The sequence below is a fragment of the Phocoena sinus genome, chromosome 20 (genome assembly GCF_008692025.1).
Source record: "Phocoena sinus isolate mPhoSin1 chromosome 20, mPhoSin1.pri, whole genome shotgun sequence".
Lineage (NCBI taxonomy): Eukaryota > Metazoa > Chordata > Mammalia > Artiodactyla > Phocoenidae > Phocoena > Phocoena sinus.
The window spans coordinates 34,096,936-34,114,038 of NC_045782.1; the positions used below are offsets into that span (position 1 = coordinate 34,096,936).

Sequence of the window (17,103 nt, forward strand, 5' to 3'; positions counted from 1 at the left end):
TCTCGCTGCCTCAAATGTCCCAGACAGGGCTTCACGTTCGAAGATACGGACCACCCCCTCACTTTGTTCAAGTCTCCGGTTCTCAGTGAGGTTTTCCCAAAGCACATTAACAATACAACCCTGCACATACTCCTATATCCCTTCCCTGTTTCATTCTTTCCCCTTAGCGTTTATCGAATATTATATATTTTACTGATTTATCTTGCTATCATCTCTTTCCCCCAGTAGAATGTAAGCTATATGAAGGCAGAGATTTTAGTCTGGTGTATTTACTACTGTATAATATTGCCTGGCATATAGTAGGTAGGTAATAAAATCTGATGACTGATGAGAGCTTCTTCCTTAGCTCTTAAGATTCAGCTCAAAAGTGATGCTTTTCCTTATGCAGACCACCCCGTTACTGCCTTCCAGTACCCTGCACAGGCCTTCAGCCTGGCCCCCAGGACATTCTACAGCACCTACCTGTTTACAAGTCAGTTTCCCCCAGTAATAGCTCTGTTTCACCAGTGCCTAGCACACAGCTAGGCATGATACTACATGAATGTGTGAATGAATGAATGCATATCTGGACCTGGGCTGGATTGAGGTGGGCAGCTATATGTGCTAACTCCCCAGAGGATGAAAGAGGAGCCTACCTTCTCTCCGATCTCTGTCTTGCTTCCACCAGGCAGCACCTCCAGGTCAGCCAGCAGGGCACAGGCCTCCAGAGCCTGTTGGTACCGCTTGGGGTCCAGGGCTTGGCCAAACAGCACATTTTCCTGAAGAGTGCAGTTCTGTATCCATGCCTGCTGGGGCACGTAGGCCACGGAGCCCTGGCCAAAGGAGAAGTTTACCTCGGGGTTTGCCCAAGGCCTGGCCAAGCTTCCCTTCCCAGGAGTCCCTGCCCCTCTCACCTTCATATACACCTTGCCTTCCAGCTTCTCCATCTCTCCCAGCAGGGCAGACAACAGGGAGGACTTCCCACAACCCACAGGCCCCACCACAGCCACTAGTGCCCCTTTTGGCACCTGGATATCTAGGCTGGGGGCAAGAAGACAAGTAGCCCAGTCAGAGGAGGAATCAGGGTTGTTTTTTTTTTTTTTTTGCGGTACACGGGCCTCTCACTGTTGTGGCCTCTCCCGTCGCGGAGCACAGGCTCCGGACGCGCAGGCTCAGCGGCCATGGCTCACGGGCCCAGCCGCTCCGCGGCATGTGGGATCTTCCCGGGCCGGGGCACAAACCCGCATCCCCTGCATCGGCAGGCGGACTCTCAACCACTGCGCCACCAGGGAAGCCCTGGAATCAGGGTTTTGGTCCCCCACCTTCCACCTGGAGACCCAAGCCCTCCTCCCTTTCAGACACCACCCTGGCAAGCTGAGGCTCTTCCTGCTTCTCAGGCCAAAGACTGAAGCGTGAGAGTGGGGTTGGGTTCCGCTATTGACCTGACCTTTGGCTCACTTTAGGCAGCTGAGAAGGGAAGGGGAAGCTGGTACCTGTGCAGGGTGGGTGGTAGGTTCTGGGACCAGGTGAAGGTGCCATTGTGTATGGTGACAGTATAGCCTGGGAGGACAGAGGTGTACAGCGTCAGGGGGCCCAGGGCAAGGGGAGGAGGATCCCTGGGTGGGGAGAGGTGTGGGAAGCCCCAGGGGGAGGGCAGGGAATCTTGTGGGGGGGCAGGGAGGGGAGACGGGAAGTCCTGGGGAGGAGCAGGGGGAGCCCTAGGGAAGGAAGGTGGTGGGGGAGGCCTGGAGAGAGACGACGAGAGGAGAGAAAAGAGCAAGAAGAGGAAGAAGGCGGGCACAGAGTGAGAGCAGATAGGAAAAGAGGATGAAGAAAAGGGGGTCACAGGAGAAAAGTTAAAAGCTTGGAACAGAGAATTTTCTGGAGCAGTGGCTGGGGCAAGGGCAACCCAGGTAGAGGCTGTCTGGACCTGGGGTGATGGTCTTTCTTTCCACACACTGGGAGTCAAGTTCATCTTGGCTCAGGAAATGCTGGATCCGTTTCAGAGACACACTGGTCTGCATGCAGAAGGGTGCGGGTCAGCCCGGGAAGCTGTGCTCTGCCTGTACCATCTCCTCTTACCCTTGCTAGCCCCCAACTTCCTGGGTGAGGCTGGGCCCCCTGAGGGCCCAGAGGCTGGTGCTAGGGCCCCTCCCATGACTGAGTCTTGGCTGGCTCTCAAGGCCAAAGACAGGGTCCAGGTTGGTAACAGGAGGCTGTCTCCAGAACTTGGGTTTCCAAGGACCTTACCTGACTTCCTCTGACTCCAAATGGCCCCTGACTCTAATGACCTCGTTCAACTTGGAACAATTCTTCATAATGCCAGATGGCCCTCCCCCGATCGCAATAACTCTCCCTGATTATCCCCTGACCCTAAGGGACCCCATCAACCTGCCCGCACTCCAGCAGAGCCCCCGCCCTGTCCAGCATTACCTGGGCCAAGTTGCTGATCAACTGGGGCAGCATGTTGAGGGGGATTTTTAAGATGTTGAACAGGGACACGGACACAAAGGCCTTCTCAGCATCCAGCACATTGTTCTTGTCCACGGACACGTACATCCCGAGGGTGGTCAGGGTCACCTGGGCAGGCGTGGGGAATGGGTGTCAGGGTGGCGTCTGCAGGGTCCAGGGGCCCGGGCTGGCCAGGCAGGAGGCGGGACGCCAGCCCAGGCAGGGGCGCCTCACCAGGAAGGGGGTGCAGATCCAGATGAAAGTGGACGTGGCGTGGAGGTAGGCAGCCTGGCGCATCAGCCGGAGCTCCTCCTGCCGGATGTCCTCCACCTGCTTCAAGAAGCTGGGCTCCCAGGCATACAGCTTCAGCACCTTGATGCCACCCAGGATCTCGCTCATCAGCTTGACGCGTGAGTCCTTGAGTTTCATTTGCTCTACCTATGGAGAGTGTGGAAAGTGCACACCCCGAGCCCCTCCCCAGACCTCTACCCACAGGGGCTCACACCTTCCCTGCACTCACACACACAGGGCAGCCGGACTGCTCACCGTTCCTCCCTGCCTGCCCGTGCTGCAGCCCAGCCTGGAATACCCAGCCCGCCCTGGACAAAATCCAGCTCCAGCCTCAGTGCCCCACCACTGACCCTCGCAGGCAGCACCCTCTTTCCCTTCTCTGGGTTTCTAAGGGAATAGATCCCTTATTCCTCTTTGTTCCCCAGTCCCTATAACCCAGGGTGCAGCGTGCCAAATCAATCTGTTCATTCACCCCAGTTTATTGAGTGCCTATTATGTGCCAGGCCATGTGCTAGACGTAGGGCAGACAATGAAGAACACCTCAAAGCCCTGGCCATCATGAAGCTGACAGTCTGATGGGCGACGTAGACAGGAAGCAAACAACCACCTGAATAAATGCTTAATAAATTATTACGCATACTCCGATGGGAGTTACAGGATTCTGGGAGAGAATAATGGGGTAGGGACTGGGAAATCAGAGTTTATGCTGGGAGGTGAAGGAAGGGAGGGAACTGGGCAAGGAAGGAAGGGTGAAGCACATTCCAGGGAACAGTATGTATGGTAGCCCAGAGGTATTCAGAGCTTGTTGATTTGGAGAAAAGAAAGGCCATACTGGATGAAACTTGGTCATATCCCAGGGGGTGAGGGATTGAAAGGTGAGCAGGGGCCCGGTGGGTGGTGGTAGGGAATTTGTCATTTATCCTATGTACAGCGGGAAGCTAGGGAAGACATCAGTAAATGTTTGCAAATAAATAATGAGCCTTGGTTCCTCAGCTGCAAAAGTAGAATGTTTCTAAAACCCTCTCAGGGTTGGGGGCTAGAATAAGCTAAGGTTTGTGACAGTGGCTTGGAGCCGTCCATACTCGGTGAGCAAGGTAGTTGGTAAAGCCCAGGTTAGTAGTGACTGCTCTCCACCAGGTACCTGGCCAAGGCTCCAGGCAGGAGCAGCGCAGTTGCTAGCACCCACCTGGAACGCACGCATTTTCACAGCCACGGCTCCATTGAGCGGAATCAGCAAGACCATGAGAGCGACTCCAGCCAGGACAGAGGGACCCAGGTTCTGAGGAGGCACAATAGGTAGACTAGACAGACAGACAGAGTATATAGACAGAACCCAACAGGCAGAGGCCTATTGACCTGAAATGCAGGGAAGGGCAAGAAGCAAAAGATCGTGGTCAGCCAAACAGACAGACAGCAAAAAGCAGACACACAGATAAAGCCAAAATGACGAAAACATTTGCAAAAACAGCCAGCCATCAGATAATGACAAGAGATAGGGACAAACAGGCAGACATAGAAGGGTGTCCAGACACACAGGAAGGCAAATACAGACAGGCAATGACAGTCAGAGTCACACCCACCTTGCCTCCAAGTCCCTCTTCCCTCCCCTGGGTTCTGTGAGAAGGATTATCACACAGGCCAGAAAGACGTGACTGCAGACACCGGCAACCTCACAGTCCTGTCCCCCACCCCTCTGCTGACCCAGAATAACCCTCTCTTGTCCCATCTGAAGGAAGGAGAAGGTCAGAGGAAGGGGGCAGAGATCAGGGTTCAAGAGTCACCTGCCAGGACTTCCCTGGTGGCGCAGTGGTTAAGAATCCGCCTGCCAATGCAGGGGACACGGGTTCGAGCCCTGGTCCGGGAAGATTCCCACATGCCGCAGAGCAACTAAGCTCATGAGCCACAACTACTAAGCCTGCACCCTAGAGCCTGAAAGCCACAACTACTGAGTCCGTGAGCCACAACTACTGAAGCCCGTGCTCCGCAACAAGAGAAGCCACCGCAATGAGAAGCCCGCGCACCGCAAGGAAGAGTAGCTCCCGCTTGCCGCAACTAGAGACAAGCCCGCGCGCAGCGACAAAGACCCAACACAGCCAAAAATAAATACTAAATAAATAAATAAACTTATTAAAAAAGAAGAGTCACCTGCCAGAGGAAGTACACTGCCAGGATCATCTGCAGTGGTGCTGACCACAGCAGGTTGATGAAGGGGACAACATCCATGAAGCGCTGGGCGTCCACCGACATGAGGTTAACAATTTCTCCCACAGTGGACTCACGTTTGACTGAATTGGTGATGACCAGAGCCTGCAGGTGGACAGCAGGGTGACGGACTGGGCCCGCGAGTCTCTCCAAAGCTCCCCAGGGCTGGCTTCCCCAGGCCCCCATGCCCTGCTCCAGCTGACCTTCCTATAGATGACACCTATGATGCCCGTGCGAAACCTCAACCCCATCACAAAGATGCAGTGGTAATACTGGTGTAAGATCAGAGTCTGCATCACGGAGCACACGAACATCAGCCCGGCCACCAGAAAGCCCCACCAGGTGGGGGCCGTGGGGTTTGAAATAAATCTGATCAGGACGCTGGAAGGTGAGGAGAGAGGCATGAGGGGGGGCAGGGCTCCCCCAGTCTACTCCCTCTACTGCTGCCCTCCCCTTTCCCCTCAGCCTCCACTCTGCCCCTGCCTCTGAAACCTCTCAGGGGGAGGCTGCTGGCCCTCCACACCCCCACCCAGACCAGGGGGACTTGCGCAGAGCTGCCTCAAGCCCTCCATCCTTACTCCTTTCTGCCTCCACCTCCTTTCCTGCCTACCATGGCCCCCCGCCACCCACCCCTTTATCACCCTCTGGCCACCTGCCTCACCGGCCTGCCTTTCTTGCCTCCTTGGACCGTGTGGCAGGAAGCAGTGCAACATGTCCATTGATTACACTTTCCTGCACCTTCTTCTGGGCTGCCGAGGGCTCTGAAGTCCACTGCGTGACCACACAGACCCTCGCCCCTCAAATCCACCCATCTCAATATCAGCGGCCTCCCACGCTGCCCAGTGACCTTCTCCGGGGCCCTAATCTACTTCCTCTCCCGCAGTCCTTTTCACCTCTTATCCTCTCACCTGTCCTCACTCCCCACCTCTCTCAGCAGCTGCCCACTTAAATCTTCCCACTGAGAACTCCCTGCCAACTACAAACTTCCCTGCAAACACTTGCCCTCTTCCTTTTGTCCTGCCTCAGGACAGGAGGCGTCCTTTCAACTTTCCACGCCGGGTCCTGCCCCCCAAGCCCTGGATCCCACCTGTCTCCTCAGGAACATGTGTCATCGTTGGCCCCCTTTTTCTCCTGGTCTTCAGTCCCCTCCTCTCCGCTGGCAGCTCTGTGCCTTGGCCGACTGACATGACCAAGTCTCTTCCATGTTAGGACAAACCTCCCCTTGACCCCATGGAGCAACCTCCGTAGTCATGGCCAGGCTTCTTCTGCTGGGGGTTGGGTGTAACTCCCCAAAAGACATTTCAAGTCATAACCCCTGGTACCTGTGCATGTGACCTTATTTGGAAACAGGGTCTTTGCAGATGTAATCAAGTTAAGATAAGGTCATATTGGAGTAGGGTGGCCCATAATCCAGTGACTGGTGTCTTTATAAGAGAAAAGAGAGGGAGGTTTGCACACAGAGACACAGATGCAGACAGACAGACAGACGACACACACACACACACACACACACACACACACACACACACAGGAGGATGCCATGCAAAGATGGAGGCAGAGATCGGAGCGATGAGTCTCTAAGCCTAGGAATGCCAAGGACTGCCAGCTCCACCAGCACCTGGGAGGCGTGGAACAGATTCTCACTCAGAGCCTCTAGAAGGAACCTACCCACTGACACTTTGATTTCAGACCTCTGGCCTCCAGAACTGTGAAAGAATACATTTCTGTTTTCAGCCACCCAGTTTGTGGTACTCTGTTACCCTAGAAAACTAAGAACCTTTATAGGAAGTTTCTAGACCTCCACTGGCCCCGTCTCCACTGCAGAAACCCTATTCTCAGGCCCTTCCCTTGTGTCGCAGCCTCTGTTCCTGGCAAAGTCACCCACAAACTCCACGTTGCCTTCCTCAGGCTCTATTTTACTGGTCAACTTGCTTCACTGGAGACCACGCCTTTCCCCATAAGGGTTCTCTGTGCCCTGCTCCACAATCTGGGTTCTTTTCCCCACTTCGTCCCCCCACACTAGTCTTCTGCTCACCCATACCTGTCAGAATGCCCTAGGGCTCTGTCTGGGGCCTCTGCAGGGCTCTCTGGGAGAGGTTAGCCACAGATATGGGACCCTGGGCTTCCACCCGATGCCTCTGCAAATGTGATCTCCAGCTAGCTGGGAATCTCCAGCAACTCAGGCCCAAAATGGCCAAGATGCCCCTCACCACCTTGCCCAGGGCCCAGGTCTCTCTTCCTGCTGAGTTCACCATCTCAGCAAAAGATCCATCATCCTCCAGCTACCCAGGCCAGAACCCAGGTCACCTTTTTCCCCTCCCTCTCCCCGGCACCAACACTCATTTCCAGAGAGTAGCTCCTGAATCCTTTCTCACTCCTGACCTGGACTTTCCTTGGACCTGGTTGGCCCACTTCCATGTGGCCACCCTGCCCTGCCTCCCCCACACTACTGGCAGGGGATCCTTCCAGAATGAAAACCAGACACCCCTCCCTGGCTTCAAATCTTTCAAGGATTTCCTTAGCTCTCCCTCCCTCCCTTTGTTGTCCTGCCCCTCACTTTGGTCACCCCCCCACCCCCGCCACAGCATTCAGAAGTACCTGGAGTTCCTGAGTTATGCTGTTTCAGGCCTTTGTGACTTTGCACCTTCCCCTCCTTCCTCACCTAGTCAGCAAATTGCCTGTCTTTCCAAACTTGATAAGCTCTCTGGCTGGCAAGTGTACCCTGCCCCTTCCCAGGCTGGCTTCCTTGCTCCTCTGGGGTTTTTTCAGACACCTAAGTACACCTCCGCCCACACTGTGCTCTAATAGACTTACACATTGGTTTCTCCCACAAGACTTTAAGACCATATCTTAGTCACCTTTGTATACCTAGCGTCTGGCACCATTCTGGGACCTGGGGGCTCAAAATATGTTCACTGAATGAATGAATGCACAAATGTACGATTGGAGGGCCAGAGGATTGAGGGCTCAGCTGCTAGCTCCTTCCCATCCCCTCATTTGAGAGCTCTTTCTAGACCAAGCCACTCACGTGAGAGATGGCGGAGCCTATCATCTGGAAAGAGCACCGTAGATGGAGTTCAGAGCCCTGGACTGAAATCCATCTTTCCCAGCTGTGTACCCTTGGCCAAGTCACTTCACCTCTCTGAGTTCCCATTTCCTCATTTTCTGGATTGTTTTTTGCTTTTCTGCTTCCTTGTTTGTAAAATGGGAAAAGGGCACCTCTCCGTAGGATTGTCAGGAGGATTTAAAGAGAGAATGTATGTTAATGTATACATCAGGGTACCTGGCAGTTGTACTTAGTCCAGATAAGTTGGATGTGAATGGGGAAATGAGGTGCAGAGGCTCTGCCACTCGCCAAAGGTCACACAGAAAGTGGGGATAGCCCCTTCGGTTCCTGGTCTGGGGCTCTTCTCTCTACCCATTGTCCCCGAGGCCGGCCAGCCAGCCAGCCCCTTGCCCCGGGAAGGGCCGCGTGGGAGGGGGCGTGGAGAGAGACCTCAGCAGCTGCGGGTTGATGAAGGACAGCAGGTCCTGGGTCAGCTTGAAGAACATGCTGAGGAGGAAGCTGGAGCCAAAGGTGGCCATCAGGGCCCGCAGGAAGGGGGGCTCCCGAGCCTGGGGCCGGCCCCCCAGCAACACCTCACCCTCGCTGGACAGTCTCTTCCCAGAAGCCTCCGCAGCCTGGTGTCTGGTCCGGGGAGGAAGGAGCAGTGGGTAGGAATGGGCACATGGGCTCCGTGAAGCCAAGGGCCACTGGGGCTGGCGAGGACCGGGTAGGAGGGGGAGCTGCTTCCTTGGCTCTCAGAACTGGGAGGGGGAAGGACAATGAGACTTTCCAGCTGAGAATCCCCAAGTGTCTTCAGGTGCTAGAGGATATGTGAAGGGGTGCCTTAACTGCTCCTCAAGGACTATACACCCAGCAATTCCCAACCTGTGGTCCTCTCCGTGCCCCGCCCAGGGCTGGCTCCAGGGGGGATGCTGACAAGAAGGGAGACATGGGCAGGGCTGGCTAGTGGCCTAGTCACTGGCAAGCTGAGCAGGGAGGGAGGGGAGGTGGCGTGGAGGGACAGAGAGGGGGTGCAGCAGGCAGCCTGGGGGCCATTAGGTCTTCCAGAGGCTCCAAGCCATGAGCCCAAGACACTGCTGAGCAAGTCCATGTCCCTGGTTCCTTCACAGCCAGTCGGCCATCAGAGGCTCAGGTGGAACCAGCATGGGATTTCTGGGCCCCAGGCTGTGGGTGGAAGGGGTTTCGGTCCTGGGGGGCAGGGGGTGGAGGAGGACGTGGGTGAAGAAGGAGGGCTCAGAACCTCAGCTTTCTTGGCTGGGTAGTTGGCCAGAGACAGGCTGCCAGTGGGCAGGCCCTTAGCCACAGGGTCATCTCTTCCAGCCCCTGCCTCCACGCAGGAAGCAGGATTGAGAGGGGGTGCTGGCCTCAACCTTCCTCCCCCGGCCCCCTCCCCTCCTGAGGGAAGTCCCTGGAATCTACCCTTCAAGTCAGGCAGGGCAGGGCAGTGGTGAGTGCTGTGGGGCCAGACGGCTGGGTGTGGATTCTGGCTGTGTGGCCTCTGGAACACAAAGGCACTAGAACCTGCACAGCAGCTGTCGGAGACCAACCGCGTTAGTCTGCGCGATAAAGACAATGCCCGGCACGGCGTAAGTGCCACGAAAGCGTCAGCCACCCGCCAGCATCAGTAGCGCTGGGAGAGCTGACCCAGGCCTGAGCTGCCCACCCCAGGACCACCTGCACCTGCTCTTCTCCCCACGCCCAGCCATCTGATCTCCTGGGTCTACCAGCCTCGCCTGCAGGAGACCTGGGCTGTATGAAGGGGTGGGGGTAGGTGGGCGCGGGGACGGGGGAGGAGGGGCGCCTCACCGCGCTGCCTGCTCTTGTTGCTTCTTCCTCTCCTCCAGCAGCCTCTGCACCACCACGTGGGAGCGGTCCTCCTTGTTCAGGCACCAGAGGTCCCACTCCTCCAAGGGCCGCCGGTAGCTGAGGATGGCCAACCTGGACAGGCAGCACCAGCCTGGGTCAGAGTTTAGCAGCCTGGGGACAAGGGTCTCCAGAAAGGAGGGTGTCCCTAGGGAGCTGTGGCCAAGGAAAGTGTTCCTTTATTTGCACAGTGAGCAGGACGGGGGTCACTGCCTCCCACCCCAGGTTCCTACTCCCAGCCCTTTCTCACTCCTTCCCAGATGCCCCACTGACTCCTGGGCACTGATGACAAAATCCATGCTGGCCGCGGCCCTGGGGGATGACAAGGCCTGCTGGATGGAGCTCCAGCCCGAGGAGCCTCCTCAGTACAATATGGTTGACGGGCTGTCACCCAGGTCACAGACACAGTTCTCCTGCTCTAGCTGCTCAGAGGGGCGCCCAAGGAATGACAGCTGCAAGTTTACCCCTGACCAAAGAGCTGGGAACTAATTATGGTCTCCTTCTAGGACCCTAGGCCTGTCCCCACGGCCTGCCAGACACAGGTCTGACCTGTGCCCTGGGATCAGAACTGGACCAGGACCGGCCTCTGTACTCAGCCCCCAGCCCAAACAGACAGGCTTCCCACCCTCGCCTGCCCCACGCCCACTGGGGTTCACAGCTCCTCAGGCCCCTGAACTCCTGGCCTGCTCCCCTTCCTCTTTCTCATCCCCCAACTATCCGTCCCCATTCCCCGTCCCCCGGGCCCCCAGGCTTGGGGAAGAGCCAACTCACTTTGTAAACCACCAGAAAGACAGGCGGGAGAGGAAGCCAGCTCCGGCCTCGGGGCAGGGGTTCTAGAAGGTGCAAGAGTGGGGCAGGGGACATCAGGAGGGCACACCACCCTCTCTAGGCAGAGCAGAGGGAGGAGGGTGCCCCGTTCCTTCCTGCTCCAAGCCCCAGTGTGCACACTGTGGAGGTGACATGAAGATGGAATGAACTGGAAGGGATGGGGGGATGCTGGTGAGGGCTGGGCTGAGGGGTGGGCTGTGGCACCCCCACTACCACCCACCTCCATTAAGACTCACGGGGTCGATATTCTTGGGGGAGAAAAATGGTGGCTTCTCCCTGGAGCACGAGAGGACAAGGGCAGAGAGCACCAGGGCAAAGTAGATATAGAAGGTGGTGAAGCGGAAGGGGTCTGAGATCTTGCCCTGGGGGAGAAAGGAGAGCAGCCTCAGAGCTTGGGAAGCCCTGGGCCTGCAGCCCTTGCCCCAAGGAGTCCTTTGGGGCACCAGACCCCTCTGGGGTAGAAGTCAGCAAAAGTGGGTACCTGGGTCCCCCTGCCCAGAGGCTTCTGAGAGACGGGAAATGTCATAGGGGGTCCACTGTCCTGTGGAGACTTGCCCTGCTCATCTACATCACCTTGTCTAACCCTCCCTAACAGGTAGGAAATCTTATGATACTCAGTCTGCAACTGAGGAAATGAGACTCTAGATGACTCAGGAATTTGCCCAAGATCACAAAGAGTAAGTGGGTTGTTCCCAGCCTGTGCTCTTATGAATATACTTGACTGCCTCCTCTTGAGATGGAGAAACGGAGACACTAGATTGATCCCCAGTGTTCCTACCACGCCCACGCACCACTGAAGATCCAGAGGAAGGCCAGGAACTGAGGGAGGTGGGGAAAAAGGGAGAACAAGACAACGGGATTCCAGGAAAGCCAGAGCCGTTCGTGTCTGCGCACCTGCTCTCACTGAACGGACATCGTACTTGGTGGTGGCTGCTACGTTCCCACAGACAGCCAACAATGGCTGCATCTGGCTGCGTTCCCCTGGGTTACAATGGCCCTCCCCCGGCTCACCAGTCTGCTTCTCAGCAGAGATACAAGTAGGGAATGACACAAAAAGGACTAAACAGCAGAGGAGGTCCTGGGAGCTGGGTAGGGGCAGAAGAGAGGAGCCTGGGACCCAGCAGTGACCTTGAGCTCTGGGGACAATCCCTAGACAGCAGGGGACCTGGCAGGTTCCTCTCTTCCGCTTACCTGTGCCAAAGCTGAAAGGATCTTGGAACGGAAGGGGATGATGCCACAGACCACACACAGGAACCAGAAGATGATGAGGACCCCCGAAGACCGAACCCCCTGCAGCCGCTCATACTGGATCAGCAGGGTGGCCAGCAGCTGTGCAGGAAGGGCAGGGGAGGCTGGGCTGGAGCACACACATCTGGACCTGCCTCCATTCCTCCCCATGCCACATGGCCATACGTTTCTGGGGTTACCCACTCCTAAGGTGTCCAGCCTTCTCCTCAGAGCCCATGGTTCCCCCATCACAATCCCACAACCCACTGGAGATCCTCCCCAACCCAGATTCCCTGGTCCCACACTGACCATGGTGACCCCCACCACCAAGGGGGTGACAAAGAAGATGGGAGCAGGGGCCCAACCATGGACCAGGCCATGGAAGGAGTAGAAGAGGTCAATCCAGGAGACACACCACAGCAGGACGCCCAAGGCCTATGAACAGGGCACATGTTGGGGCCTCCATCCCCAAAGAAAGGGATGGTCCCCACTGGGGAGGAGCCTTTGCTCCTGAAACCAACAGACCTGCCCAGGTTTGCCCCCAAGGGCTGGGCTGGGCACTGGCCAGAATCTTCTCCAGGGTGGGGAGAGCATTGCTGGAGAACTTGATTGAACTTCCCCAAGCAGAGATTATCTTAGCCCAGCTGGCAGGCTGCCATGGCCCTGAGCACAGGGAGGGTGAGGCTGGGGAACCCAGACCAGTCACTGAGGGTGGGGAAAGGGACCCATTAAAAGGAGAATCTCCTAGGTCCTGGTCCCACCCGCAGGAGAGCCCTGAGCCGCTGACCGTCTTGACCCTAGAGAGACTAGAGAGAACAATGTAGCCTTGGTGGCGGTGCCGCAGGTAGAACAGGTAGCAGGGCAGGGCAGCCCACAGGTAGATGCAGGGGACCCAGGCCAGCACGGAGTTCTGGAAGCAGGGAGTGACGTCCGGGTTGTCTGTGTGCACGGACAGATTGGAGTCCTGGGGACAAAGAGGAGAATTCAGGGGCAGCCTTGTGCAGCCCTGGGCTCACGCTCCAGGGAGGGGGCTGGGCCAGAGAGCTGCTCCATGCGCTCTGGGGGTCAGAAGGCGTGTGAATATGAAAGTCTAAGTGTGCAAATCAGCAGGCATCGTCCCGAGTGTGAGCTCTTCCAGGAGGCTAAGGGTGCTCCATTTCCTCATATTTTCTCTGTCTCTCTAACTGATGTTTAATTTAAGCACAATAAACCACACCCATTTGAAGAGCACAATCCAATGAGTGACAGTTGTACACACCTGCAAAACTGCTCCCACCATAAAGACAGAGAATAAGCCACCGTTCCACGAGTTCCTCTGTGCCCCTCTGCAGCCCATCCCTCCCAGGCAAACACGGGTCTGCTTTCTGTCGTTCTAGATTTCCGCTCTTTTATTTTAAATTAATTTTTAATTTTATCAAAGCAATATATACACATGGTTGAAGAGTCCACTTTCTCTCTAAGGCTCTCCCAGGGAAGGGATAGGGAGACTCTCTGAGCTTTAGTTGCCTCTCCTTTAAACTGGGGGCAGCCATCCCTGCCCCACCTACCTCCTCAGTGGGTGTGAACTCAAAGGAGCAAGGGGATGTGGAGAGAGTTTTGTAAACAAAGCTGGGGCGACCAACCACCCCAGTGTGCATAGAACTGTCCTGGTTCTAGCACTGACAGCCTTGTGTCTTGGGGAACCACTGAGTCCAGACAAGACCGCTTTTTGTCTTTGCACCTAAGAACTTTTCTGGAAAGAGATGGGGGAACACATTCAAACACATATTTTACCAAGACTTTTCCCCAAGGCCACTGATGAACTAATCATTTTTTCCCTTCTTGCAAAGTATTAGACTGTCTTTACAGAAACTCATAAAATATAAACAACTTAAAAAAAAAAGGGACTCTCCTGGTGGCGCAGTGGTTAAGAATCCACTTGCCAATGCAGGGGACACAGGTTCGATCCCTGGTCCAGGAAGTTCCCATATGCTGCGGAGCAACAAAGCCCATGCGCCACAACTACTGAGCCAGCGTTCTAGAGCCCGCGTGCCGCGACTACTGAGCCCACGTGCCGCAACTACTGAAGCCCGTGTGCCTAGAGCCCGTGCTCCGCAACTAGAGAAGCCACCACAATGAGTAGCTCCTGCTCGCTGCAACTAGAGAAAGCCTGCACGCAGCTACGAAGACCCAAGGTAGCCAAAAAAAAAAAAAACCCAAACCTCACCCACAATCCCATCCACCTAGAGACGACTCAACACCAGAAGATAGAACCCTCTACCTTCTAACTGCCAGTTTAAATAATTGTCATTTTTATTTTTGTCAAAGTTATAACATGCACATAATTCTAAAGGTACATGAAAAGAAAATGGTACCCTGCCTCATCACTCCCCACCCCTAGTTCCACTTTCCAGGGGTAAGTATGTTCAAATATGCTAACTTTTTCTGGTAGCTACTTCTATGTTTTTTGCTTTTAATATCGTTACATGATCTACCACTATTTGATAATCACTCTTTTCTTTTGTTCTGGAAGTTAAAGCTGTACCTCTCTTACATTCTCTCCACTTGAACTTCCTCAACTTTCCATGTAGAAACAGAACAGGCTTTTGTTAAATAAATATTCACAGTTCACACTTTTTTGACTATATAAATATTGTTCACTACGACTGGCTCTACGCCTTTCAATACCTGTGTGACCTTGGGCAAGACGCTTGACCTTCACCTCTCTGGGCCTTAGTTTCTTCCAGGGTAACACTGAGATGATAACATCTCCCACGAGGCCCCTCCCACCTGGCCCCTCAGCCATCAGCCTAGCCCAGGCCCCCACCTCTTCCCGAGCAATTTCCACGGGGTTCTGGTCTCTTCCCTTCCATGCCCTATGGGCCCAGATCGCTGCCCACACTCTCCTGGTCTTCCCCTTCCTCCCTGGTCTTTCCTTCTAAGTCTCCTTACTGGTTCCCCTGCTTGGCATCAGAGTGCCCGGAGCTCAGTCCTCTCCTCTTCTCCATTTCCTTTTCCATTTGCACTCACCCCCAGGGCAATCTCTTCCAGTCTCACCTACATGCCAATGACTCCTAAGTTTATCTCTCTACCCCATCACTCTCCATATACCCAACTCTAAATCCGACTGCCGACTGGACATCTCCACTTTACACATCGTACAAGAGCCTACAAGGCCCCTCACAGCGTCCCTTCCCGCCAACCTGTGACCTCTCTCACCGCCTCTTCTACATCACTCCAGCCAGTGGCCTCATTGCTATTCCTGAACATAACAGGCATGTTCCTGCCTCAGGGTCTTTGCACTGGCTGCTCTGTCTGGAACGTTCCTCCCTTAGACATCCATAAGTCTTTCTTTCTGATTGAGGCCTAGGCTGACCACCCTGTTTAATATTTCACTTGCACCCTACCCCCAGCATTCCCAGTCCACTCCCTTAACCTTTCTCTGTTTTTTCTTTTCCCTATACCTACCACCTTCTAACATGCTACATAGTTTAGAAATTTATTATGTTTTCTCTCATCTCTTTCTGCTGGCACGTGTGTTTCTTGAAGGAAAGAATCTTATTTCATTATTGATATATCCTAAGTACCTAGAGCAGTGCCCGGCACATAGTAGGTGCTCAGCAAAAATTTGCTTAAATAACTTAAATTAAACATTTGTTGAATAAATGAATAAACAAAAGGATAATCTTACACCCTGCCTCTACCTTCAGTGGCTTCCTACTGACTAGAAGACAAAGTCTAAGCATGGCATTCAAGTCCCACAACTGGCCTTGAACTATCTATCTACCTACCTACCTATCTATCTCTGTGAACTATCAAACTACCTATGTGCCTGAGTTATCCCACCTTAAGAAAATACTTCATGGAGTGGTCTGCACACCCTGCTTCCCTTTCCTCAGCCTACCCTCACTCTTTAATCCCATCTGAGTCAGCCCTCTGCCTCCAAAGCACCTGCCCATGGCTGTAAGATTCCTGAAAGGCAGCGTTGTGCCCCTTGCCTCATGGCCCCAGATCTGCAGGGGCTCCTGCTGCCCCTGGAGCCAAGTCCAAGCACCCCTCCTTGCCTTCCCACTGCTCCCGTCCCCCACTGCCAAACTCACTTCACTCTAAATCTGCTCTGAGAGTCTCACTCCTACACCTTCGCTCAGCCTGGTCCCTATTTCTTCCACTTGTCAAGATCCCTACAGGGAAGGGTGGTGGGCCCGGCTTAGGACCCACCTCTCCCATCTTGAGTACCCTTCCTGCTCTGAAGTCAGCACCTAACGATGGAGCCGCCTTCTGGGGTACGTCTTCCACTTGATGACGCTCTGATAAAGGCCTGCTATGAGCCAGGCAGCGGGGGGAGGCACACTCGGAACAGACCTGTCCCTGACCCTGGGGAGCATGAGGTCCAGGCACATGCTTTTTTGGGGCGTTTCACTCAAACCCCGGAGGGCAGAGGTTGTCCTGTGTACATCTTGAATTCTGGAGCCCTGTACTCAGTAGTCGCTCAAGCAACGCGAGCTAAGGACCAGAAGACTCTTGCTAAGCACTGGGCACATGGCCCTGGGCTGGGCACTGGGTCACAGAGAGGGGTTGTTCTGTAGGCCTGATCACGCTGTACCAGGAGAGGGGAGACAGATGCCCTGGCCCATATTGTTTTCCTCTTTAAAACATTTCTGGGCTTCCCTGGTGGCGCAGTGGTTGAGAGTCCGCCTGCCGATGCAGGGGACACGGGTTCGTGACCCGGTCCGGGAGGATCCCGCGTGCCGCGGAGCGGCTGGGCCCGTGAGCCATGGCCGCTGAGCCTGCGCGTCCGGAGCCTGTGCTCCGCAAGGGGAGAGGCCGCAGCGGTGGGAGGCCCGCGTACTGCAAAAAAAACCCCACACTCCTTAGCCAAGTATAGTATACTTACAGAAAAGTACACACAGCTTAAGTATACGCCTCAGTGAATTTTCACACACTGAACACGCCTGTGTAACTAGAACTAGAATCAAGAAACAGGACATTGCCAACCCCCAGAAACCCCTGTTGTGCCCCCTCCAAGCCACTCCTCATCCCAGGAGAACACCGTTCTGAGTTCCAACGACATGTGATTTTGCCCACATGGGACCTTCCTATAAAGGAAATCACACATTTCCTGGGTCTTTCATGTGTGGCTTCTTCTCTCCGCACTGCGTTTGGGGGCGTCATCCCTGGCGCTGAGTGTGAGTACGGATTCTCCCTCCCCATTTCTG

General features: G+C 55.0%; 1 protein-coding gene across 11 annotated transcripts in view; it reads right to left on the bottom strand.

Annotated features, from left to right (window-relative positions):
- Positions 1 to 17,103, bottom strand: part of ABCC3 (ATP binding cassette subfamily C member 3) — a 43,373-nt gene that overhangs the window by 18,096 nt on the left and 8,174 nt on the right. For 5 of the 11 annotated variants that reach the window (XR_004347618.1, XR_004347617.1, XR_004347619.1 and 2 more), the window contains exons 2-17: positions 12,696 to 12,872; positions 12,218 to 12,343; positions 11,873 to 12,010; positions 10,918 to 11,043; positions 10,625 to 10,686; positions 9,797 to 9,928; positions 8,420 to 8,611; positions 5,127 to 5,304; positions 4,867 to 5,028; positions 3,908 to 4,000; positions 2,665 to 2,868; positions 2,413 to 2,559; positions 1,910 to 1,997; positions 1,473 to 1,539; positions 894 to 1,020; positions 636 to 812 (exon numbers count right to left, since the gene is read on the bottom strand). Coding sequence is in view for 8 of the 11 variants with exons in the window: in XM_032617262.1 (XP_032473153.1) it covers positions 636 to 812; positions 894 to 1,020; positions 1,473 to 1,539; positions 1,910 to 1,997; positions 2,413 to 2,559; positions 2,665 to 2,868; positions 3,908 to 4,000; positions 4,867 to 5,028; positions 5,127 to 5,304; positions 8,420 to 8,611; positions 9,797 to 9,928; positions 10,625 to 10,686; positions 10,918 to 11,043; positions 11,873 to 12,010; positions 12,218 to 12,343; positions 12,696 to 12,872 (2,196 nt within the window). In the remaining 3 variants the exon portion in view is untranslated. Of the gene's footprint in view, positions 1 to 635; positions 813 to 893; positions 1,021 to 1,472; positions 1,540 to 1,909; positions 1,998 to 2,412; positions 2,560 to 2,664; positions 2,869 to 3,907; positions 4,001 to 4,866; positions 5,029 to 5,126; positions 5,305 to 8,419; positions 8,612 to 9,796; positions 9,929 to 10,624; positions 10,687 to 10,917; positions 11,044 to 11,872; positions 12,011 to 12,217; positions 12,354 to 12,695; positions 12,873 to 17,103 lie in introns of those variants that run through there. The other 6 variants (XM_032617269.1, XM_032617268.1, XM_032617263.1 and 3 more) reach the window with 5 other exon arrangements.